Below are 26,038 nucleotides of genomic sequence, written 5' to 3'. Positions count from 1 at the left end.
AATTTTTAACGAATGAAGTACGTAGTTTAGAATAGAGTAAAAAAAATGATGTTATGGCTACCTGGAATTAACGTATCATACGAATGCAAAACAAAATCTGTTATTTCAGTGCAAGTGCGTTGATTTGTTTACGCGAACACCGCCATGAAAGTTGCGTAAGCATCTGAGAGCTATTTCAGAGAACCACGAATATAAATATTTTGAAAACTATGCCTGCTTGTTATGTTAGCACGTTAAACTGTTTAAATGGTGGTAACAATGTTTCTTTTTCTTCAATTTACTCGTAGATACTTTTCTAAACATATGCGTGTATTTTAAAATATTAACCTGGTTAAATATTGTCCTCCTTTTAACTTTAAAACTCACTTAATATCAATATATGAGCTTATTGTGTTGTGTTATTGGTTATATGCTTTTTTGAATAGGTGACCATGCAAATTGCCAGTAAACACGAAACTGGCTAAAAATATAATAACATAAATTACCAACACTTATTAAAATCTTGACGATCCAAGTTAAAATCAAAGTACTTAATTTAAATTTAACTTTTAATCCGTTTCAGCAACGTTCAAAATCGAAATCAATTCAATTTTGCTTAAATTCTTATACGCGTGAAACTATAATTGGTATAAATGTTGTTACAAAATATCGATCGTGATGAAAGCCAGTTTGGGAACGAACGCCATGCAAAAAAACCTTGGGTCTGTGGATGCGGAAACCAGAAATAACCGGTTGCTATAAAACAAGCAGGACTCTATCCTGTTATTTCATTCGGCACATCTAAACTCGTATACACCTCATTCATCAAACTAGCGAATCCGAAGCAGGTAGGGTGTGTACTAGGGTTGCCAGATGGTCGGGATTTGGCGGGATTCTCCCGATTTTTAGCATGTGTTCCCGATTCCCGACAAAGTGAAAATTGTCCCGAAAAACAGCTTCACGTAATAAAACAATAATTTCAAGTTCAGAACTGTCGTCGAGCAAGCGAGCGACCCGCGTGGCGAGACACTGTGCGGTGAGGGGCGAGGGGCGGGAGCGCGTGCAGTACGGCTACCACCAGTTTTGACATTGACAGAACGCTCACGTTTACGTAATTTACTTTTTGTACATCTCGCTTGCACTAATATGCCAGTACGAGCGAGATGCATAGAAAGTAAGTTACGTAAACGTGAGCGTTATGTCAATGTCAAAACTGGTGGTAGCCGTACAGAGCAGCTGACGTAGTGCCAATAATGTAAAATATCGTTGTTTTTAATACAATTACCTTAATGGGCTGTGCTCTGAGGAACTATTTGACATGATGCCAACGGCCACTTTCTATCACCGCACCGCTCGTCGTCGGCAGGGTGTTCATCCTCACACCCTAGAACCCAAATAGTCGCGTACTGTGCGATTTAAGAGGAATTTCCTCCCGCGGACGCTCCGGCTGTGGAATGAGCTCCCTTCCGAGGTTTTCCCGAGGGTCTACAGTATGGGGTTCTTCAAAAAAGGAGTGTACAGGTTTTAAAAGGTCGGCAACGCGCATGTAACACCTCTGGAGTTGCAGGCGTCCATAGGCTACGGTGACTGCTTACCATCAGGCGGGCCGTATGCTTGTTTGCCACCGAAGTGGTATAAAAAAATAGAATGTTTTTTTTTCCCGACTTAGGTCCCAAAATCCCGAAAAATTGATATTTTTTCCCGATAATAGCGCCTTTCGATCTGGCAACCCTAGTGTGTACAGTCGCCATCAGATAGGTATATCGGAGCGGCCAAGGTGCTCACAAATATCTGAACACGCCTCTATTGTAAGGGCGTTAGAATGCGCGTTCAGATATTGTGAACACCTTGGCCGCTCCGATATATCTGATGGCGACTGTACCTATACACACGAAATAACGATACAGACGTACACAACTACTCATACTGCAATTGTACTTGTACGTTCTTCCTGCTACGGTAATTGCTGTACATAAAAAAGGGTACAGCAATTCACGTGTTTTCTCATCAAAACCACGGCATACGACAGCAGGTCCATTGCCGTATCTCCCAATTCTCCCATACATGTTTCCGCACATTTAGGCATTTTTTTGTTACGGCATTTTTTTTTGCAACTCCCAAAATTTGACAGGAACAACACTGAAGTCATATCACTCATATCATATTCCGTCTTTAGTCGGGAAAAGATGAATACAACCTATCTATCTATGCTACCATTGCTACCTCATCATTATGATACCTAGTTTTGATAACGCGGCCAACTTCAAGTAACTGTGCACTTTTTGCTCAGGCCGTTAGCTCGCAAACGAAATTAGTTCTTAGACATACGGCTATATACAGCTTCCTTTCAAGAAAGACATATCTCGAGTATTTCTTATACAATGATGCGACTTTTTGCGGTTCTTAAAGCTATTGTAAAGGCTTTCGCACGCTCTTATATCCCAAATACCGAGGCGTTTTGTACTTCTAACGATAATTGATACTCAATGTCATTGTGATTTAAATGAACCACGTAATTTCTCATCCTATTAACTCTGTGAGGGCAATAAAAAGTAATGCTAATTAATAATATAACGAGGTAATATTGAAGAATATCTTTAGTGGCAATTGCTCACTAATTAACATTTTATATGTTTTCCAGATCAGGTTTTTTTAGAAACGTTTCGTTTAACAGAACTCTATTTTTAGCAGCAACAACTTTTTGCATCATACGATTGTCAAGAAAAATATGTTCAACATAAAAACACACCACTATTGTAATGTAAGGAAGTGGCTTGTCTGAGAGCAATTCGCTCATAAATATCATACACTTAATCACTTGTTGATTTATCTAAGCATATTACCAAACCAATAATTCACACAGAAATCAACACTTTGCTTAACAGCAAGGCCCTAATGGCTAGCTAGCATTGCAATCGCAGAGTCATTCTTATCGATTGTCAAGTTGTTTACTCGTGTGAACCAGAGGGCCTCGTTCGACGTGTTGCCTCTCTGTCGCACTTGTAAATTCGTACGTAAGTGTGGCAGGGAAGCAACACGTCGAACGTCGTACTACACGGCACAGGACCCTTAGTACAGGAGCGCTGTACGATAACGCAATTTGTTACGAATCTCGTACCGTATCGCCCAACATTTCTCGTTCCCAGCGCTCGCGTAACCTAATGGAATACTCTAAACAATAGCTGACTATACCTTAACCTTATTACGACGAGATAAGATATATCTGTGGTCAGTTAAAGTGCTGCTTTTAACACGCGGTCAGAACCGGACAAATGGCGAAACGCATATGTCGCAGCCGCGATGGCTTTGCGAAACATTTAGTCTTGGAAAATTGAATCAAATCTATTCAATTAAGCGGCAACACTATCGAATCGGTGAAATTATTAATTACTTACTGACTGGGTAGGTACCAGGGATGTTACGGAGCTCCGGTTCCGTTTCCGTTAAGGCGGAACTTCCGTTTGGTATTACACATCCGTTTCTGTTCCGGTTCCGTTATGTTTCAAACGGAAGTTATAACGGATGTCAATGCTTCGCGCGGCGGCGGCGTACATCAAAAACAAACAGGTTCATACCAGTCATTCGCTCATCGCCCCGCTTGCCACGTGCTACGCTAATTTGTTGTTTGTTTGTATACTTTGTTTTATTCGTGTTATTAAAATTAAAATCGTATGTGTTCTGTTGTGTACTGACTACTGACTGTGTGTAGTGTGTGTGGTGAATGTTAGTGTGTAAAAAAACGCACAATGAAGCCGAAATCAAGTTCGATTTGGAACTGTTTTGATGAAGTTAGTGGGGACACGGCTAAGTGTAAACTGTGTCTGAAGGTTTATTCTAGAAAGGGGAAAACGACTACATCGTTAAAAAGTCAGGCTCCGATTCTGGTTCCGATTCCGTTTTCGGTTCCGTTTCCGTTTTCGGTTCCGTTAAACTAAATTGAAAACATCTGTTTCCGTTTTCGGTTCCGATAAAACCACATCCGTTACATCCCTGGTAGGTACCTATCGATCTTTAGTAAGGCACTTCCCAAAGCACTCAAGACTAGTCAAGACTTTTTTTTATGTTTGATACGAAAATCTTCAATTCACGTCCGCAGATAATCTGATGAGATGGTGTATTTTTTTTTTTAATTTTTCTGAGATTCATTTTAGACGACAAAACGTGACGTGACCTATCTCAGCCAGCATCTTTAAGTACACCTTCAAATTGCCAAATCAAAGATCACGGTAAGTACTTGAATATACTATTCGAAAAACCACTAACCAGTTTATTTGTAAAACTATGGATCAATTTGGGCGCGCTTAATTGCCTGGGAACGTCTGTTCTAAAATAACGATTCTACCAAGAATATGTAGGTATGTATAAGTAAGCAGTTAGCTAATTCCTAATTAGGGGTTTCCTATTAATTCCACTCCAAAGCCGTTAGAATACCTAGCATTTACTGGGACTGGCATCCGGCCATTACTTGCATGGCTCGTTTTTACATCCCGCCTGATGATTACGGTCCAGTGACATAAAGCGATTTTTTAATCACTATACAAGCGTTGGGCAAACTTTTGAAAAAAGAGCTAATCGCAGAAATCACCAATTTTTGGAGTCTCCAAGAGCCGCAAATGCTGTTTTCTTATTGGCCTAAGAAAGTACAGTCAATAAGTATTAGGTATTTCTTTTTATTTGGTTTCGTTGCGGTTGAAGCGTTTTCACATTATCCGTCCGTTGTGATATCGGATATGACATACAGTCTTTAGATCTTTACATCATTTTTCTTTTGAACATTAAACTTTTTTCAATAAATAAAAAGATTTAATACGACACTTTTTAGAATTTTCCTTTTTTGTGATCATATCCGATCTCGACTACCGTAAGCAATATTTACACACACGTTGATGCGTATAGGTATAATATCGTGCACACATATAAGACACTGAAACGTGTCTAAAATTTCCGTGCCATGGCGTGTCCGCCCTGTTAGCTGGGTTAGTCACACACACAGACAAAACATCCTCGTCACACACCTTAAATCTCCACAGCCATTTGTTTTATTTTTTAAGCTGCCAACAAAAAAGCGATTGCCCGATTGTCCGAAACGCAATAATCACGACTCCGTTCCGCGTGCTGCCCTATCTACGAAAGTTATTCACTAAACCGACTGCAAGTAACGTGAATATCCCAATGCTGGTCACTGTCCCAATACTTGCAATCCAACGTTCCATTTTAAGGTGCTGTCAACACCCAATGTCCTTGAAATTGATGTTACTTAAGCATTTTTTTTTAAGAAAAACGATTTGTTATAATAAAGCAAACAAAATTAATTAATATTCATTATATTTCAAAGACCGTGGCCAAAGTTATGCCTTAATTTCAAAATAACAATCATGCTGATGCTGAAATAACATGAAAATAGAGCGAGTGTAGATTTGCCGTTCTTGAGAACGTTCTCCGTTTTGTTTGGGGAATGTTCTCGCACGAGAAGTAGGTAGTAGTAGAAGATATAATTTCAGCCTATATACGTCCCACTGCTGGGCACAGGCCTCCTCTCATGCGCGAGAGGGCTTGGGCTATTAGTCCCCACACTTGCACAATTAGTGTAGTAAAGGTAGTGGACCCCGCAGTAATTCCTCTGCCAGAAAAAACTTAACAGTATGATAAAGTATCAATAAATAAAAAGTATTGTATAAATTTCCAAAGAATAATAATAATATAATTAAAGTAAATACTTAAAGTCTTGACTTAATATCTTTTTACGGAAAAATGCTCCGTTCAAACTTTCTTCACCGGACATATTCATGTAACGTATTGCAACAATATATGAAATATCAAAAAAAAATATCCCAGCAGAAATACCAATAATAACAAAATATAATTATTTGGCATGTCTTGGACCGGAAAATTACTCCGTCTAATTTTTCCACCGGAATGCCATTTTATTGCAGTTTTATACCTACAAAATGAAAATCTAAAAAAATTACCATGTAACTGTACTATTTTCAGAAATTGCCTTTTTACTCGCTGTGGAAAATTTCTCCATCCATTTTATTTATTGAATTAAGTTCACAGTTGTCTTTCTATTCAACTATAAAAACATCCAAAAAATAACGAGCGTATTAAAAACTAAACATATGGGGAGCAGTGTGTAGGGAGCGGGGTGATTAGATATGAGCGCCGCGCCGGCGCGCCGCCGCCGCCGACAAAATTTACGCGCCGCCGCCGCCGACGCTGCGCTATCGGCGTGGCATCGGCGTGACCTTGTTAGATGCTACTACTTTCAGAATCAGATAATATATATTTTATCTAGTTTAGATCTTTAACGGCGCCAGTCTGAATAGCTTATAGACATTCAAAAGGTATTTTAGGTCCATATAATTCTAAAATATCGATGGTAAATTCAAACTTTTCTGTTTGGTAACCGCGCTACTAGTGTTAGAGCAACGAAATGACTAATTTTGCCAGCTGGCTAGCTCATCCGTCATTCACCGCGAATTCAATTATTGCAAGCATGGTTTAAATGTCTTAAAAAGGTGTAAAAGGGGGTTAATTTCAGATATTAAGCGTTTTCACGCCCAAAGGCCCGGCCGTTGGCTTGGCACGGAAGGCATCGGAAACGGAATCAGGTCTCATTTTAAGCTTGGCCATTGTTCAACTTTCAAGCTTTGCTCTCTCGCAGACCAATCTTTGGCCTCGCATCGCTCGCATAGAAGTAAGCCGCTATCTGAACCTCCAAGTTTTCGGCCCTGTTTGGAGCGTAACTTTTGGCCTCGCTTTTAAAATGCTTGGTTCTTCTCCAATCTTAGCTCCACTGCAGCACGGCCTTTGGCCTCGCACGAATGCACCTACAGGAGAGCCCCAGAGGTCTTTAACACTATGGCCACGGTCTTTATCGGCCTTCGGTCTTGCTTACACTGGACCAATTCCAAGCTCTGCCCTCTTGCAGCTTGGCCTTCGGCCTCGCACAGAAGCGCGCCGTAATCGGCACTCCGCGCATTCGGCCGTCAGCCAAGCTCACACTTGGCGTTCGATTCTAAGCTGTATGCTTACCTGCAGCTCAGCCTCTGGCCTCGGATGGGAAGGCGTCGGAATCTGGTCTTCGGTGTTAGGTGGAGCTCGGCCTTGGGCCTCACTTTTTGACATAAACTGGTTTGTTGGGTCGATATTGGTTAATAACGGAGCTTGATTTTCCTCACTTCGGTTCTTTGGACAGTCGACCAGATGTTTCCCTGATACAGTCAATCCGCTACTTTTTACTTAGCACAATAGATAAGGGCCTCGCAAAGATCTTCCGGCCAGGGCCTCGCCAAGATTAAGACCGCCTCTGATGCCGCTCGATACCGTTTATACTATATAAAACTTTTTTCGTACCTTTAATCCAATAAATTTTGCTTGCAATTGAAAAATGCACTTATTTTATAACTTTCTTACAGCAAAAACGTGTAAATTCGGTAAAAATTTGGTTTGAATTCTTTTTTCATTAATCAAAGGTGTTTCAAGGCCACGCCGCCGATTCGCCGCCGCCGCCGACCGATTTTGACCGGCGCGCCGCCGCCGGCTAAATGCCTATCGGCGCTCATATCTACGGGGTGTACAAGGGATGATATTTATTTTGGATATTTTGGATTTAAGTGACTACGTGACTACTTAGTAGGTACATATTTAAAAAGAAATCAGGCTGAGAAATTTTCCACTCTCAGTTTTTTACATAAATTAGGGTATGCATTTTTTTTTTTATTTTCTTACCCACTACGCCAAATTATATTCTAAGATCATATAAGAAGAAAAAAATTACAGAGCAATTTTTCGATGAAAATGAGCGACAAAAAAAAGCTTTTAATTTAAAAAAATATTGTCATGTTTGACAAAGTTTTAGATTTTTTTCTAGTATTACAAACTGATACAAATAACTTATTTGGTAAAATAATTTTGGACGGAGGAATTACTCAGTTCAATATATAAACAGATTTGTATTTTTACGTATAAATACCTAACTTAGGAGTGTTTTTTTTTTATATTTATATGTTAGTTTCGGCTCATACTATACAATAACCAAGCAAAATTTCATCGACTGAGAAATTAATGCATGGGTCTCCATACAACAACTTGCTTCATTTACTACACTACAATGCGGATTGGGAACTTCACATACACCTTTGAATTTCTTCGCAGATGTATGCAGGTTTCCTCACGATGTTTTCCTTCACCGAAAAGGTAGTGGTAAATATCAAATGATATTTCGTACATAAGTTCCGAAAAACTCATTGGTACGAGCCAGGATTTGAACCCGCGGCCTCCGGATCGAAAGTCGCACGTCATATTCACTCGGCCACCACCGCTATGGTTGTAGAAGAAGTAGACGGAAATCGTTCTCGAGAACAGCACATCATTACCAAACTGAAATGGAATTGGGCGGGGCATGTTGCCAAAGTTGATGACAGGTGAACCAAAATGTTAACGGAATGGTAATGGCGGCTACCGTACTACCGTAACTCGTTGAGTGGACGACATGGAAGGTTGCGGGTCACTTCTGGATGAGATTAGCTCAGGGCCGTGACAAATGGCGTTCTCGAAGAGAGGCCTAAGCTCATCAGCAGTGGGCGATAAAAGATGAAAAATGAAAATGATGATAATTATTTTGTATTTCACGGGCCTATAAACCCCGGTCTTTTGATAGACTTGCGTGGGGATATAGATCACACGTAGAGGCCCTTTGGAGAGCTTTAATGTCATCAATATTATTGTTATAATTTATCACCAATTATTTGTAACTATGCCCTATCGAAGGCCAGATTTAAACTGGTGAGCCTTTAATAGACCAACGATGGGCTTTATGAATAGCCGTCATGGGAACGGTTTCTGCTTGACCTTTCCTTTTTTTGTGGTAGCATTTTACGTTAATTTTATTAGGAGTTGCCGTAAAAATTCTATTGACTTATGTGCGGGAAGTACCTATTAGGGTTTTTCCACGCAATCAGGAAATCGTTATAAGTTTTAATTCAGATACAAACCAGATCCAGTACTGTATTTGATAATACAGTTAATCTCCCTTACATCTTATCGTCAAAACTAGGAGGAAACCTTTCATTTCGTAACCTACATTCCTACCTTTCGGTTATGTCTGAGTTTAATCTTCTATTTATAAAAAAATGCCATAGAATTATAACTTTCAAATAATAGACACGACCCAAAGGATGATATTCGAGTTAATGTTGTACCAAGCATTTGGACAATTGTTGTGTGGTTTTACAGTACTTAGGACTAATTTAGACGATGCGATAACTCGCATGCGAGTTCGCACGCCGTCTAAGGGCTGATTTAGACGGCGCGCGAACTCGCATGCGATTTTAGTTACATTGCGGACTGTAATTACATCCAATTCAATCAACCAATCAAACCCCGCAATGGTATGAAACTCGCATGCGAGTCCTCGCTTCGCCTAAATCAGCCTATTCAGCCCTTACTAAATTATATACGAATACGAATACCGTCAACACAATATACCTCTACAGAACAAGCAATATAGAACGTTAATGTCTTCAACACAAAGTCGTAAACTTGTAAAACTTGTTATTGTTACCAGAAGTGTTTCTTAAGTGGGTATAAGATTTGGCCAAAAAGAGCAACTTTGCTTTCAATAATAACATCTTTGCCAAGTGAAGGCTCTAACATCAGGCTCGCAAAAAATGCTGCGAAGATCATTCACACCGTTCTGCAACAAAATAATACTAGCAAATATAACACTCGAAACCCGTCTCGTGTCCGAGTACTGGTTTAGAAGACGAATTGATCGCGTGTACTTCGCTAAGATTGAGGAAATTCTGTTCAGTAAATAGTTTGAAGAACATGACTTCTTTTCTGTTAAATCTTTCCAAAAACGTAATTAAATATATTTCATTGAAAAAGTCAGTAAAAAGACACATAAATAACTTATTATGAACTAAATACATCTAGGTATGAATAATACTAAATTAAAACTAAAAACCCTAAATATATCTAAAATAAAACAAGGAATATAAAAAATACTGAATGAGGCCTTCCCGCGCTACCCCCGGCGCAAAGGTGCCCATCACACTCGCTGCATTACCGTGTTGAATTGCGATGGACAGCCTTTGCACCAGGAAAAACCCCAAAAAGGGACCTACCATCCTTACTTTTGAAATCTTTTGATTCATATACCCACCGCGTCTCTTTTAACAACTATTACCGGTGTCAACCTTGAACAATTTAAAGTATCAACTGGATTTAACCGAAAATGTTGACAAACGTTAAAGAGCTTCTGGATTATGTCATATCGTAGGTACCTAGCCTACGATATGACATAATCCAGAAGCTAACAAGCAGGAAGACATTCACAACGCTTCCCGAGTGCATGCCTCGACCTAACCAGTGTTTAAATAATTGCTAATTATACCTATAACTAACCTCTTGTCTGTATCAATAAGGATCCTGAGCGAATTTTTAAGTATTTTTTATATATTTTTGGCAACAATTTTTTACAGTTTTATACTGCACAAGTAGGCACAACACAACGATTTTGGACCATCACACACATACCATGAAACGTTAAAATCTACATCGGATCTGCCGAAGATTCTGATCTGGCACTGTTATGTAAACTAAGTACTTACTTACATCTCAAAATTGACGGTGTATTAAAAGGCTAAACGCAAGTTTTCGCAAATTTATTCTAATCAGATATTAATTGACAACGCAAAGTTATTACAGATATACAGGACAAGTTTTAAGACTTTTAAGAAAACTTTTTCAAGTAACAACACTCTTGGCTGCACTGCCTTCTAACCATTGCCTAAACTGAACTAATAATAATAAAAATTGTTAGTCAACATAGAACAATATGTGATATAGCATTGTTAAATGTAGGTAGCTACGCCGATATCTACTTATTTAGGTAGGCAGCAGATAGGGTTGCCAGATCGAAAGGCGCTATTATCGGGAAAACATCAATTTTTCGGGATTTTGGGACTTAGGTAAGTCGTTTGGTAAGTCGGGAAAAAAAAAACATTCAAATTAAAGTAATTGTATTAAAAACAACGATATTTTACATTATTGGCACTACGTCAGCTGCTCTGCCCATAGACGTTTTTATATAAATATAGTATAAATTCTTTGAGATCTTGAACATACAAAAAAAAATCGCGGCAGCGAGCGGCTCGACGCGGGTCGCTCGCTCGCTCGACGACAGTTCGGAACTTGAAATTATTGTTTTATAACGTGAAGCTGTTTTTCGGGACAATTTTCACTTTGTCGGGAATCGGGAACACATGCTAAAAATCGGGAGAATCCCGCCAAATCCCGACCATCTGGCAACCCTAGCAGCAGAGCAGAGCTCTAATTCAATTGAGTCCTAATTGGTGTTAACGGTGTAGACGTGTTTTGCCAATTTATCAGCGAAAAAAGTTAACGAATTGCGAGATAGAGAAATTAGTCGCTTTAGGTTTTTAAACTCAACCAGAAATATTCATTCAAAATATGGGTGTAGCAAACTTACCTATTCAAAAATATGTCCCATAGTTCTTAATTCGCTGACTATGGGACATATTTTTGAGATGATTTGGGCACCCATAATTTTACGGTTTACTTCCCTACTAAAGTACCTACCAACCTACCTACTTATCCTAGGATTTATTCACCTCGTTGGGTGGGATTCTATTCTACCTAACATCTGAACTTAATAAAGACGACACACGAGCGAAGTCCTTTTAATATATAACACTTTAAACTCTCGCGTTTTGTACACATATTTAATTACACAAACGGGTCTACCGCGATATAATTTCATTGTTTTTACCTTTAATTCCGACGTTTCAGCTGAGTTGCACCAGCTGTGGTCACGGAAAGACCCTTTTAATATGCCAGGGTTCTATTTAGGTAGTTTCTAATTATCCATTCATGTCAATTTAATTTTATATTCAGTTCAGACCATGTAAAAATATAGCTAAAGTTTCCGATTCTTCTCAAAAACTAACAATTCAATAAACATTACTAGGGAATGCAAATCGGTTATTTTCGGTTATTTTTTGTATGGAAATTATCGGTTATTAACCGAAACCGCGGTTATTTCCATACAAAAAATAACCGATTTGCATTCCCTAAACATTACCAATTTGAAACTATCATGTACCTACCTATATCGTTTTAGTCATATTTTAGTAGGTACCGGTCTACTATTATTTTGAATTTTTGACGGTTACGTACTAGGTTTTTTTTATACCCTCTTCTTTTTATCCAAACAACTACAATAAAGCCACAGCCATAATGCCCATAATGTTTAATTGCAAAATAGAATGGCAGTTTTCTAGTTCCTTGATATATGTAGATCTGCAGCTAGCAAACATAGCTGCCTACCTAACTTTAATATGTCGTGTGTGTCGTCCATTCATAGTAGATATAGGTATTAACCTACCCTACAACCCCTGCATACATGATTCTATTAGGCGCAGTGAGCATAGATTGGGAAACTGTTTGGCTTCTCCGTTTGACCCGTTAATTATCATCAAATTAACAAGTGCTTCCTTCAATGCCGAGGCAACATCCGAATGACTCGAGGAAACCCTTCAATCAAAAACAATCAAGAAAGATCGTTAAAACGGCCTAAGTATACCCGCAGCAGGGCTGAGTCTTGCTACCAATTACTTTCCATAAAATTGTATACCATTTTATCTACAAATCCGATGTTTGAAAATCGCAACGAATGGAAAACCAAAACTTAGCGCGTATTTAAAATCTGTCCTTGACTTGACAGTGATTTCCACCGCGCTATGACTTTTTTCTAAACTACTGAAATAATGGCTTACTCACCTTCGACATGATGAACTATTAAGCACTTCACTCCATACTAAATAGTCTATTATTGTTATACACATTCGAAATCCGGAATCATTGTCGGTACTGTGTAATACCGTCAAACGCGCGATCAATACTGAAGCGCCGCTGCCGGTACACGAGCGTTCGTGTACGCATGCGCGGCGATGACTGACGATGGCAAGGCGCATGTTCCACCGAACGGAAACTTAATCTGACCTTTCTTGAACCTTAATGCAATGTGTTAGGGCGTAGTATATGACTGTGTATCATCGTTTATATTATGATGCTATGGTTGTACATACGGTGTATGTACGATGACCTGTGTTCCGAAGCCACGTAAAGCAGTAAAGCACAATGACAATTGTCAGACTAGCATTGCTTCTGGATTTACATAGGAATAAGCAATGGCATGCACCTTTAAAAAACCACCGGCGGCGATAAGTAGGTAGGTATCTTACTACTTGACCCACCGAACTGACCGAACCGAAGTCCGGTAGGTATCCGGTAATGCGCACAAACACACACTTGTCCGTATCATCATCACTATATTCGAGGTTTACGAGATTTTAAGAACCAAACCATGTTAACCATGAGGCATCAGATGTTTTAACTTCAGTTTCATAAATTTTCATAGGCTCTAATTTTTTTATTTATTTTCATGCAGTTTTCATAAAACGTAGTGATTATATGTGACGTCCCACGGTCAAAGGTACCTTATGGCGGGTATGGAGTTATGCATACCCCAGTAATCTACAATAAATAAGCTATCGATAACACAAAAGATCAACCTTCTAGGTTGCGTAGTTACAGAGATATGATTTTTTGAAAATAATGTTGTGAAATTAGCAACTTTACGATAGAGAAGTTTTAAGTTTAGCCGCCTAAAAAACTATGTTCCTGAAGTAAGTTACATAGTTGACTACAAATAATAATACCTTATATAAGTGAGATTAAAAAAATATTGCGACTTGTTCTGTAATGCAAATAGAAACTTTTGATATCGACTGATTTATGTGTATACTAGCCAATCTCTTGAAAATAAAGTTTTATTTCATTTTCACGATTGATTGCAATGAGCTCTCAAGATTTAAATTCTATCTATTAGAAAACGACACTGACAGACAGTTTAAGCAAAAAACAATACCGATTTAGAGGTGAAAATGTATTTTCTGACTTTTTCATATAAAATCACAAAATTGAATATTTTTACTTTTAATGTGACACACAATCAATTTTTCTGAGCACATATGAAAGAAATTCTGTCATTCAAATGAAATAAATCCTAAAACCCCAACTAAATACTATATTTAACCCCTTATGCCACTTTAAACTTACATAACAATAACAGTATTTGCTCCATACATTTACGAAAAGGTACCTTATGGAAATAAATCTAATAATACATCACTACAAAATATCAATCATATTACAGTTTATCTTTTATGAATAGAAAATATTAATTTACATTAAACTGCCCCAAATTTAATTAGTTCTTCGTCATAATAATCTTAAAAAAGACCAATAATTTGTATGTAATGAAAAGGTACCTTGTGATTAAGTTACATGATGAGGCATGATGATGATGGAACAGTTAGGATAAACTAATAATATTTTGGGGTTAAGATGGTATAAATCGTCTATTTCTTATCAATAATATATTTCGGTTGCTATTGAAGATAAGCGGCATTGAGGTTCAATGACCTCAGATATTCCATAAGGTAATGCGTCGGGTATTGGCATTTTTCAGCAAACCAATGGCTGATTTACTGCATGCGACCAAACCAAATGAAGATTATTCTAGTTAAGAAAGACTTGACGAGAGTAACTTTGGTATAATAGCAGGCTACTTGGATTTGTGATGTCGGTCTATGTACGGTTATAATATTTGCGAGGCGCCCCAACCAGAACTGAAATTATCAAATTAGTTTTGCAGAATGCTAATACAGTTCTCTACCAAACTTCTTTTCCCGTATTGACTAGTTTTTTTGGGAATTTTCAATCTTTTTTCCATAAGGTACCTTTTCTACTAAACTCTGAGACGACATTACTAGGCTTATAACTAACTTATAACAAAAATAAAAACAGGTAAACAAACGTTACGCATTAAGGTTTCAGATCACACAATAAAAAAAAATTGAGCATTTTTTCACCTCTTTACAAAACATTTCATATCTCCGAAACTAGAAACCCTCATAAGGTACCTTTTCCCGTGGAACGTCACATATAAGTACGTGAACCTATACTGTTGGAGAGTTCGCGTTAGAAAATGCCTGCAATCGTCTAGTGCGCGATCGTCCATTGTGTTGTGAAACAAAACAAAAACATAAACAAATATGTACTTAAATTCAATCCTTTGCTTTAAATAAATAATCGATCTACTGTCTGAAAAGAGATCTTGCAACAAATCGCATACAATTTTTGATACAATGTCGAATAAAGTAGATGCAATAATCAATCGAACAAACGCTGCTTTGTGTAATATATAACATATATACTCTGGAAAACCTACTTTGTCAGTAGAAAAAAACGCGAATTCAAATTTTGTATCTACATTTATTTTTCAAATCTGCTGGCTTTTCTTACTTTGTACCTTTTGCTTAAAAACGACACAAATGCATGCGATATGTTGTAAAGTGGGTGGAGCTTAGGGCTTCCAAATACCGTACTTCTTTCAATACAGGTATTAACACCGAAACTGTCTTCATCAATACAGGGATCCCGGGATCCCGGTATTGACTATGAATCGTTGATTTTTTTTGAGTTTTATTAAAAAAAGGCTACCAATTACTAACCAATTAAATCTAAAGCTTATGTTAAGACCATTAGGGTCCAATCTTAGTTTATTCTGTGTTTGAATCATTAGTTTAAATCTAAATGCAACTGTGTATTATTGAACATTGTCATAAGTGCTTACTTATTGCGTAACTTATAATTTTTAAGTTAACTATTTATAAGTAGTCTTATAAGTGAAATTCCTGTAATTTCTTAGACAAAAATAAAGTTTCTATAAACCGAAAGGCTCCCTGAAACACAAGATATGTATGTCCTTAGCTTAGGATATTAAACAATAATCGCCATCTGCAATAATTATCATTTCCCCCTCCAGGTTGCCAATCATTTTATCCGCCTTGTTGACTTCACCAGTCACATTTTTAGTTCAACCTAATAAACCAGCCAACTATAATCAAATTTGCCACCAAGAATTCGTTTGCCACACTACAATTCCTTGCTCATTTCTTTTTACTATTTGATATAATTTAAAGAACTAATTACTTATATTAATATCGTATCCTGAACATCAGAATTCATCACCAAATATTTATCTAACGCATATGCACAGATCTGTTTCAATTAAATGATCTTCTTTAATTAAATGGGCAAGTAATCTTCTTGATACAGCCGAATTTAATCATTGTATTGGATTTTAAACGGTATAATCGGCACATTTTCCTTGTTCTTGAAAATACCGGGATCCCGGGATTCCGGTATTGGAAGCCTTGAGCTCCGGGCTGTAACCGCGAAAATCGAAGTTCTCAAATTGCGGGCATCTTTCTCTGTCATTCTATTTAATTAAATTCACTGGAGTAAAAGAGAAAGATCCCCGCAATTTGCGAATTTCGGTTTCCCGGTTTTCTAGAACCCTCCGGTCTCCGGAAACTATCCTACAGTCAGCAGCAGAAGTTGCTAAGCGGGCGAGGTGTTCAAAATTACCTTGACACGCTCTTATTGTCTTAATAATAAAGTCGCGTTAAAATCATTTTGAACATCTCACCCGCTTAGCAACTTCTGCTGCTGACTGTACATATTTGGCAGCACTAAAAATAATCTTGATTTTTTTACGCTTGCAACACTGGACTAAACGTCACTGTCAACGTCAAATCAAAACATCAAGTTGTTGCTTCTCGGCTAAGCCAGACGGCGATGAGTAAATATTTGTTTTTGGAAATTACAAATTAACCACCACGTAACAAATACAATTCAAGTGTATTTAGTGAAGATCACACGCAGTATATGGTGGACATTCATATGTTGAATGGTGCTGACAGCAGAAAACATGGAAGATTTACTGTCATACGGAGCAAACAAAAGTAACAAAAAGAAAGTGGAAACGGATAAAATACTGCCGTTTGTTATCCTCCCGCTTTTGCTGCTTTTATCCGCGTGGTCACGGGCGATGACTATAATCGTCATGGTAGCTATAGGTATGGGAGCCCTCTATGTTCATTCTAGGCCACGTCAGAAAAATAGGTAAGTACAAATTAATTGTTTATGTATTTTTTATGATTTTTTCTTATAAATATTTTTGTAGTTAACATTGATGTATTACATCACATGTACTTTCAACCTCATATATATGCGAGCCAAAGTTATAGTATATGAAAGGAAAGTATGACATTGGGTTATTTTATAAGCTAATCAGTATACCCATTCTCCTCCCACTCAAGTGAACAAAATTGCAAGGTGAATTCATTAGTACACATTACCACAGAATGAATAATAGTACTGGGTACAGAAGACTCACTCTCGAACAAAACGCGTCTGTTACGATCAGCACAGATATGGCCGCTAGGTGAAGACAGCGTCACGCACGGCATATGGCTTTCCCCAAAATTGGGGTGGAACAGATGTACTTTTAGCTACCTGTAGCTAAGCGACGAAATCGCGGAGTGAGCCACGACTGACATTACCCATATAGTTACTTCTGGGTATGAAATTTAAAACAACTTATCAAACCAGTAAAGTTTTATATCTTGTCTGAAGTCAAAGCTATTTCAGTCAACGTATGAATAGAAAATAAATGGTTAATTAGATCAGATTAAACATTACACAATTAGCCTTTGATTAACTCAAAGGTTTATGAATTTCTATCTTAATCAATAAAATTAAAATAAGAACAATTTTATTGTAATGCTAAATTGTTAGTATGTATTTGTACATTTGTTACGACCCTTATTGAAAATGAAATATGCTACTAACAATTTAGCATTACAACTGAATTTAAGTTTTTCATCTATTTTATTTAACCCCTTAATGGATGAGATCAGAAAACAATCCACAAATTGAAGTGCTTTGCACAACAATGTAGCAAAACTAATAATGTGAAGTAATTGAAGTGACTTCAATTCCAGGTCACCATTCTTCCTCTCCTGGACTCTCTCTTCCGGGATATACCTGTTCCTGATCTTTGAGTTTGGGGTGATGCGGCTGCTGGAGATCACACAATTAGAGAATTTCGTGTTTCTTTTACTTGTGGCGTGCACTTGTTACTTCTTCTACAAGATGAAGGCAATAGCCGACTTCGAACTGGCAACTGGGTCATCTAAGGGAAAGGAATATAGGTAAGCTCAATTGCAACTGTGAAGAGAAACCTGTGTGTGTGCGAATCAAATAAAAACAGATTAATTCATGCATGATAAAATTGATAAACCTGTATTAATATATTATTTAGTATAATGGAATAATAAGATAATCTTTTAAAATTATGCTTCACAGCCACTAATAAACTATTTAATATTAATAGGTTTATAAAAATTTCTTGATGTATAACTGAAAGTCAAAATTCAATTTTTAAAAATCCTTAATGCTATATCAAAAAAAATGTATTTTATGCCAAAAATGGCATTGTTGGAGATCAATCCATTGGGCTAGAAATCGGTCTATTCATTGGAGAGCAGCAATGCCACAGACAGACATTGGTGTTAAACATATAACACCTCTATCTTTGTGTCGAGGGTACAAAATGTAAATACCTTTTTTACTTTTGATTCCAGTCCAGTTTTGACTTCAGACTCACATTATTGCCAGATATGTCAAATTGAAGTCAATGAAAGGTTCTTCCATTCAATATGGTAAGTGTTGTATTGTAATTTAAAAAAATTCTACATGGGTTGTTTTAACTTTGGGAACAAATCAAATAATTTTATTGAATACATAAAATCAATTTTTAAATTTATATAATTACCTACCTATATTGTTTTTTCAGGTGGGATTGCTGTGTGCTTCGACCAAACTATATGTGCTACCTAGCGGGTCAAATATTCGCGTTCGCAACACTACTGTTCGGCACCAACCTGGCCCTTACCTCCATCTGCCAGCCGTTCATACTGATCGGCTCTATCCTGCTGCCTGAAGACTGCCAGGATGTGTACTATCAGATGGAGTAAGTTTAGTCACCTTCTACTGTAAATTTTACGTACAGTACATATCAAATTACATAGAAACGGACAGATAGTAAACATTGATTTAAACTTTCACGATTATTAAACATTATCAAACTGCACAACAGGACTTAATCGCGTATTTAAGTTTTAAGATTTACCTACGACGTTTCGAGGACGGCGTTGTCCCCGTGGTCTCGGAAAAGACTGGCTCAAGTTGACATCAATATCTTCTAGCCGCGCGAGTTTTTCGAACTACCCACACTTGGTCTTGTTTGAGCAAGTCTTCTCCGAGACCACAACGCCGTCCTCTAAAAGTCGAGGTAAATCTTAAAACTTAAATACGCGATTAAGTCCCGTTATGCAGTTTGATAATAGATAGTAAACATATCAAATAGGTAGGTATAGTAACAGCTAAATAGTATAGTAAACTTACTCCATCTGACTGTTACAGTCAGATGGAGTAAGTTTAGCCATCTCCTTGTAAGCGTTACGTATAAGTAGTTACGGGTAAAGGCTCTCTTCATTGTTCAAGAACTGATAAGAAAGTTGCACTTTGAAAGTTGTTTCTTTATGTTGGCTATTAGATGTTTTTTTTTTCTGTTTTGAACTGCCATCAGTCGGTAACAACTATAATCAGTTTTGCAGTATATAGGCGTTAATTTTGGATTTTGGAGACCATCGTCTCACTTAACCACTAATTTCATATTGCACAATGTGCTTCCTTTTAAGTCTTTGCACTGTTTCAGTCTTGTCCAGTAATTTTGAAGCCAGTGGGTTAGGATGCTTTGCCAGGCGCTCAATGTAATTCTTAGTGAATTTTTTGATCTCTTCCTTTATGGTGGGCATATTGAGATAGTCGTGTACTTCATCGTTACGAGTGAACCAGGGTGCATTGGCAATCACACGAAGGATGGCGTTCTGTGCTCTTTGAAGACACATTATGTTACTGTCGCTAGCAGTTCCCCATAGTTGGATCCCATAGGTTCAGATGGGTTTAATGATTGCGTTGTATAGGAGTAATTTATTGTCCACTGAGAGGGTTGAGTTTCGTCCCATTAGCCAGTAAAGATTTTTGTATTTTAGAATCATTTCGTTGCGTTTGTGTTTTATGTGGGTTTTCCATGTAAGGCGTCTATCCTATCCAGATGAAAACCTAGATACTTGATACACTCGCAGTGTGGCAGGATATCATTTCCAAGTTTTACGGGAGGGCAATCTCCTCTTGTTAAGCTAAAGGTGATATGGTTTGACTTATGAGCACTTGCTCTTACGCGCCATTTGGTTAACCAGAATTAAATTTTAAATGATAAATATTTAATAACGTTCATTTAGATTTGATTTTGTTTGATATTTTACGGTTAGAATTTTCCTCAAATTGGTGTGGTGAAAAATTTTGGTTTTCACTCGGCGGCAAAATTGTTCGGGTATCAATATTAGCACGAGCGCGAGCGGTTAAACAACAACTTTGCCAACTTTGTAAAACAAATAACTATTATTGGTAGCTATTTAGTTGAGATAGTGATCTTTATTAACTTGTTTCCAGTCTGGCGATATGTTTCGCATCGTCGGTGTACGGAGTGGGATACCTGCTCATCATCACGTTCGTACTGCTGCATCAACTGCTGGTTTACATACCTAAATACAGTGGTAAGTTTGTAAACAGAAGTCGAATTATATAAATTAAGCAACCCTGACTCGGCTCCAAAGTCAGCTCAGGTTAATAGGGAATATTACTAGAGATGCCCGGAATAGTGAATTTGGCCGAATACCGAATATTCGGCCCCTCTCTCGGCCGAATACCGAATATTCGGCGTGACATGCGAACATTTTGAGTCACAATTATTATAAAAACTGTTCGCCAACAAAGCACAACGTTTGCTAAGATATATTTTTATGTTAAACAGAATTAGTTAGAGTCAATCAAATCAGACCCATTATAAAAATAAAAACATTTTGTAATCAACAAATGCGCATAAATAGTACATTGTAGGAGAGGACGGAAAACCGCTAAAAGATGGACGAGTCGTTTGAGGGCCGACACGTTAGTGGAGGCCCTCTAATAATACGAGTCCATCTTTAGCGTTTCCGGCCGAGGCATTACATAGTGCTTTTCACGACTACTGCGAGGAAATAAGAAAACATTTGCATAACTATAAGTACTATCCCGCGATTTTTCTGGTAGCAAATTACTAGCCACTGCCTGTGCTGTCTCTTGAATTTCGGTAGGCGTCAGCGTAAGAATATCATTTTCTTCACTAACTCATTTTTATAGCGAGCGTTGATACGTGTTTCTTGTATTTTGTAATCAAACACAATTTACACTATCCAATTCAGTAAGTATTTTCAGATCCCGCCTTTTTTACATTTTTTATCACTTTTAAGAGGCGTTTTTCTGTTATTTGCTTCAAACCGACTCTAAACTTAGAAGCGTTTTTGTTAAAAAAAAACCACAAACAGCTTCAAAAGTAAAAAACGCCGTAAGCGTGAACTGAATGGATAATTGTTAAAAAAATTAAATTAATGGTTTTGACATTTCTTTTTTTTTTAACAAGAAATTGGTCCTATAAATAACCTAATTTTATTTTTGAAGGTAAAAGTTGCACCATAAAAGACCTTTTATTGATTTTTATGTTTTAAATGTTACTCATTGCTGTAGCGAACCGTCATCAATGACAGATGATGATAACAATGAAACATTGTAGTAGTGGTGGTTCAGGTGCTACAGCTATTTCCTACTTTCCAGCTTGGTTTTAGACCATCTATTGCCACATTTCCGAACAGTGGCGTGAAAAGTCATAAACGTACCTTCGTATTTAACTACTTTCCAAGAATACATTTTAAATATTTTATCTACACACATATCATAAACTCTCTATGATACCTTCAAAATCCGTAAATAAGCCCACATTACGATAAACTGTTTTGTTACAGCAAATTTCTTATCTGTGAAAATGTGGTAATAGCTTCATTACTATATCAAAATCGATTTGGTAATGACATTCAAATTTCGAACATCTCTGGAAAAAAAGGCAATTTGATTTGACCCCTATTCTAATATCAGTCGAGATGACGTTTTATTCGAAATCAAATGACAATTGCATACAATATTGACAAATCTCGCTTGTAAGTTGGTATCGGACGATATGGTAATTGACCCCGACTCTAGTTTGTCTTTGAATTAAAAAAAAAACTACGGATGCGTGACATGCGTGAAAAAAGTTTTCATTTGCCGCCATTTGACGTACAGTTTATCTTTTAATTAGTTTGTAAAAAATAATTTGTTTTGTTGTTTTTAAAGTAACTATAACAAAAGTTTCGTGTAAAATGTACGATAAAGATATTTCGGAGACGCCATCTCATATCCGCGAGTTCCGCCAGAGAGGAAAGTGCCCCAATGTCGGCTGTAATATGAGGTTAGTGAATATATCATAGAAAGTTTATAATATGTGTTGTGTGTAGATAAAGCAGTGTATGTAACTGTACATAATTAGGCATTAAAACACTCGTGTGATACTATTATGAAACTCATTTCATTCGTTTCATAAACCCACACTCGTATTTTAATGCCTTTCATTATGTAGCAGTCACATAAACTACTAAAATATGCCTATTAGTTGTAGGTTATTTTTTGTGTAATTTTTCATTTTAGGTAGGTGCAACAGATATTCGGTATTAGGCCGAATAGTAGGCACATTCGGCCGAATACCGAATATTCGGCAAAGTGGCCGATTAGGCCGTATACCGAATAGTTGCCGAATATTCGTGGCATCTCTAAATATTACGCATCACTCTGCGTAGAGGGCGTCACTAGCACAATCACAGGGCCTGCCGCGAGTCACGTGGGTTGGGAGTTCGGTTTCTGCCTCTATCACTCTTGTCTATTCGATCGATAGAGAGGTAGATAACGAAGTTTTGATTTTCACATTTCGCAGTAGGCCTGTAAACAAACCGCCTTGATGCATCAATGTCATAGTGAAAACTTGTCAAAAAACTGTTTCAGGCGTAGTTTGTATGTATAAGTTACTCTATGGTTTACTATGTGCACTAGTGCTGCACTTTGGCGGCAGAACATTGCAGTAATACTTCCTATTATATGGATAAAGTGTGGCACACCGATAAATGACACCAAACGCAAATAGCAGGGTGCAAATGCACAAACTCGCAAAACAGACTAGTCAATGTGTAAACAGCCCCCAATGTGCAGGCCAACCACACGTTACCCGCATTCCCCACTTATCCGTATTGCCCATTTAGATTTAGAATTTAGATAGATTTAGGTTGTTAAGCTCTAGTGTTTGACAATTGAGTTATCAGATTATCACAAAACCATCTATGGCGCCGTACGCCGCTACTTTAGGGTGGTATTTCACATTTTGCTTAATGAGAAAGTAAGACGCAATGCACACTGGACCCGGACATTGGACAGGTGGAATACCACCCTTAGCTGCCTATCACATTTTTCCAAACCTTTTTTAGAACTAATGTTCTAATATTAATATATATGAGGTATTTTTTCTGATTTCAGAACCCCAATGGCGGAAGATAGTCAACGTGTTGAATGTGTGAAAAGAACATAATATAATATAACTGAGAAGCAATTTACGAGACTGAATCGTGTATTTTTAGTTTACTGTAGTGGTATTAATGAATTTAAGTGTTCATTTCTGACTTACAAACGCAGTTTTGTGTCAAGAGAGTCGAGTCTTACGGCTTTATACAACTAGGTACGCTTTCCATAAGGGGCTGTCCATAAATTACGTCATCGCTTTGTGTCGATCCCCCCCCCCCTAAAATCATCCAAAAATCATGCTTCGAATGACCCCGTTTCCTCCTAGGTCATGCTACCATCATCCGATGTCCAGACCCCCCCCCCCCCTAATTTGAAATGACGTAATTTATGAATAGTCCCTAAGCGCTGAGGAGGCTATCCCCCTTATTCATAAACGCGCTACAAACCTCAGTTAGCTAATAATCTTTGTGTATCTGTCATTTTGACTTATGTATTTGTAAGAAGGGGATAAAACATAATCTAACTAAATTCGCACGTGTATCGTACAACGTTGTACAGTACATATGGCCCTTTAAATTTTAGACGTAGTTACGTAATGTGCTTATTATAACACTTGGTGTCGTAATGTAATACACCCCGTTATCTAATGCTCAGTTTGGGGGCAAGTGATGGGGCAGTTGCGATAATCAATGTCTGGAATTAATGTCTAGAGCATTCACAAAATAAGAATTTTATTTTGACAAACAACCCTTTATAGATAAATATGAATCGACTAATAATGTGAAGCAACATCACTATTTGCCCCCAAACTGAGCATTAGATAACGGGGTGTATAATGTAGCACCAGATGTACTGTAAGAGTGTCTAATAGGGAAGTGTACCAACAGCAATATATTATGAGTGATTGTAATAGCGTTCGCTCAAAATAAGACTAGTATTTATTTATGGCATTGTTCATAACCGTCATATTGACATTTCTGATTGTCAGAAAGATACAAAATTGGACAAATGTTTGTGAGAGGTTGCTAAGCTTTATTAATAAGGGGGTAAGTAATGTTTTAATGCAATGTTTAAAATATTGTAAGAGCAATATCTATAGGTAAATTATTTTATTATTTTTCCAAAATAATAATAATATGAGGACTTGAGAAGCGAAACTTGAAGGAATTCGTTTTATTTTTGGAATATGTAATTAGTTTTATAGAGCAGAGCTCGATCATTTTAGACATTGTTTTTTTTTTAAACTTGGTTTAACGGTTTGTTTATGTCACTGATACACTATAAATAATGCTAAGTCAATATTTAATAATAGAATCATAATAAAAATAAGTAGTTTTAAATTAGTATAGTAAATTATTAGCGAAACTTGCCACATAATTATCTGTCGCCTAACATCATATCACAAAAACGAACCGAATAACCGTAAAGTTCTTACAATAAAAGCCTTGTCAATTATATGTATAAAAATTTATATCCACTAAATTGGTTGTGTGTGGCTTAACCTCCTGAGACTTATGGGGCCCACTGATTAACAGTCCGCCGGACGGTGTCGGTCTATCAGTTGTTCGGAACTGTCAAAATTTTGTTCTAACTGACAGGCCTATACCGTCCGGCGGACTGTTAATCAGTGGGCCCCTTAAGATCTCGAGACGTTTTTTGAACAATTTAGTCATTTACATTTCGGAGAAATTAATTACTTTTGGGTAATCATGTTTTAGTTCTAAATTAAGTACCTACATCATTTTACAGGTTTCTATTAATAAATAATGGTAATAAATAATAATATTCACACTTATTTTATAGATAATGTTATTACATATAATAATGTAACATAGAGAGTGATTTCATTTAACTTGATTGGGATATCTTTCTCAATTGTTCTAAATGACTTGTAAATAAGTATTTATTATTCTATAGTTAGATTTAGAACTTTAACTGGGGGCCTAGCCGAGATGACAATACTTGATAGAAAACCCCAAACCAAACTTAAAATAATGTTTGGAAATAGGTATAGTTAGACCAAGAAAAGTCTGCAGCGATTTTAATAGCCCACGCAGTGCAAGTGTTATTTTAAACGTCAAACTTCTATGACATTATGAAGTCTAACACTAGTCATGTGACTTTTCGTAGCATCTGTCATCCCGATACATTTTAACTTTTCGTTTGGCGTTTGTCGATCTAGATTGTCAACCTGGCTAGGCCCCCTGGTCTTTATACCAGCGCTTTACAGTTCAATTTAGGCTTTATGTTTATAATGAGATATTTAGGTTTAAATAAGTACTGTTTAATTTGAAATTCCATGGTTAATCGGTCTAACAACTGCCTAACAAGAATAAAAATGCATAATAAAAACAGACGAAATGTATATATTTCATCACTAGGTACTTCGAAAAAATCTCGTATCTCGCACCGCTACTCAAAGTTAAAACGCAGTAACTCTGTATGCACCCCATACATATTTATCACATTTTTCTTTTCATTAACAGATCAAGATACGAGTATTTTTCAAAGCGGTCACGATTTGTATATACATATATATTATAGTTGTATATCGAGGAACCTATTAAGTGACCGT

At 37.2% G+C, this 26,038-nt stretch overlaps 2 protein-coding genes across 2 annotated transcripts in view; one reads left to right on the top strand and one right to left on the bottom strand.

The window, feature by feature from the left end:
• LOC134792984 (microtubule-associated protein futsch) overlaps window positions 1-12,963 on the bottom strand; it is a 150,898-nt gene extending 137,935 nt beyond the window's left edge. The window contains exon 1 of the mRNA XM_063764486.1: window positions 12,787-12,963. Coding sequence (XP_063620556.1) covers window positions 12,787-12,795 — 9 coding nt within the window. The 5' untranslated portion in view covers window positions 12,796-12,963. The remainder of the gene's footprint in view (window positions 1-12,786) is intronic.
• Window positions 12,964-16,694: 3,731 nt separating this feature from the next.
• LOC134792615 (palmitoyltransferase ZDHHC23-B) lies at window positions 16,695-23,726 on the top strand. The gene is made up of 6 exons (XM_063763859.1): window positions 16,695-17,040; window positions 17,922-18,131; window positions 18,564-18,641; window positions 18,776-18,952; window positions 20,497-20,600; window positions 23,479-23,726. Exons 1-6 carry the CDS (start codon window positions 16,826-16,828, stop codon window positions 23,517-23,519), a joined length of 825 nt encoding a protein of 274 aa, XP_063619929.1. The 5' UTR covers window positions 16,695-16,825; the 3' UTR covers window positions 23,520-23,726.
• Window positions 23,727-26,038: the final 2,312 nt, after the last annotated feature.

Source organism: Cydia splendana, chromosome 1, assembly GCF_910591565.1.
Source record: "Cydia splendana chromosome 1, ilCydSple1.2, whole genome shotgun sequence".
Taxonomy (NCBI): domain Eukaryota; kingdom Metazoa; phylum Arthropoda; class Insecta; order Lepidoptera; family Tortricidae; genus Cydia; species Cydia splendana.
This window is presented reverse-complemented; position numbering and strand designations above follow the sequence as displayed.

What these genes read in the sequence shown, in the direction of transcription:
- LOC134792615 (XM_063763859.1), top strand. Translation starts at nt 16,826, where the DNA reads ATGGTGCTGACAGCAGAAAACATGGAAGATTTACTGTCATACGGAGCA. An exon ending in TCTAAGGGAAAGGAATATAG is followed by an intron (nt 18,132 to 18,563) that starts GTAAGCTCAATT and finishes TTTTGATTCCAG; the next exon opens with TCCAGTTTTGACTTCAGACT. An exon ending in GATGTGTACTATCAGATGGA is followed by an intron (nt 18,953 to 20,496) that starts GTAAGTTTAGTC and finishes ACTTGTTTCCAG; the next exon opens with TCTGGCGATATGTTTCGCAT.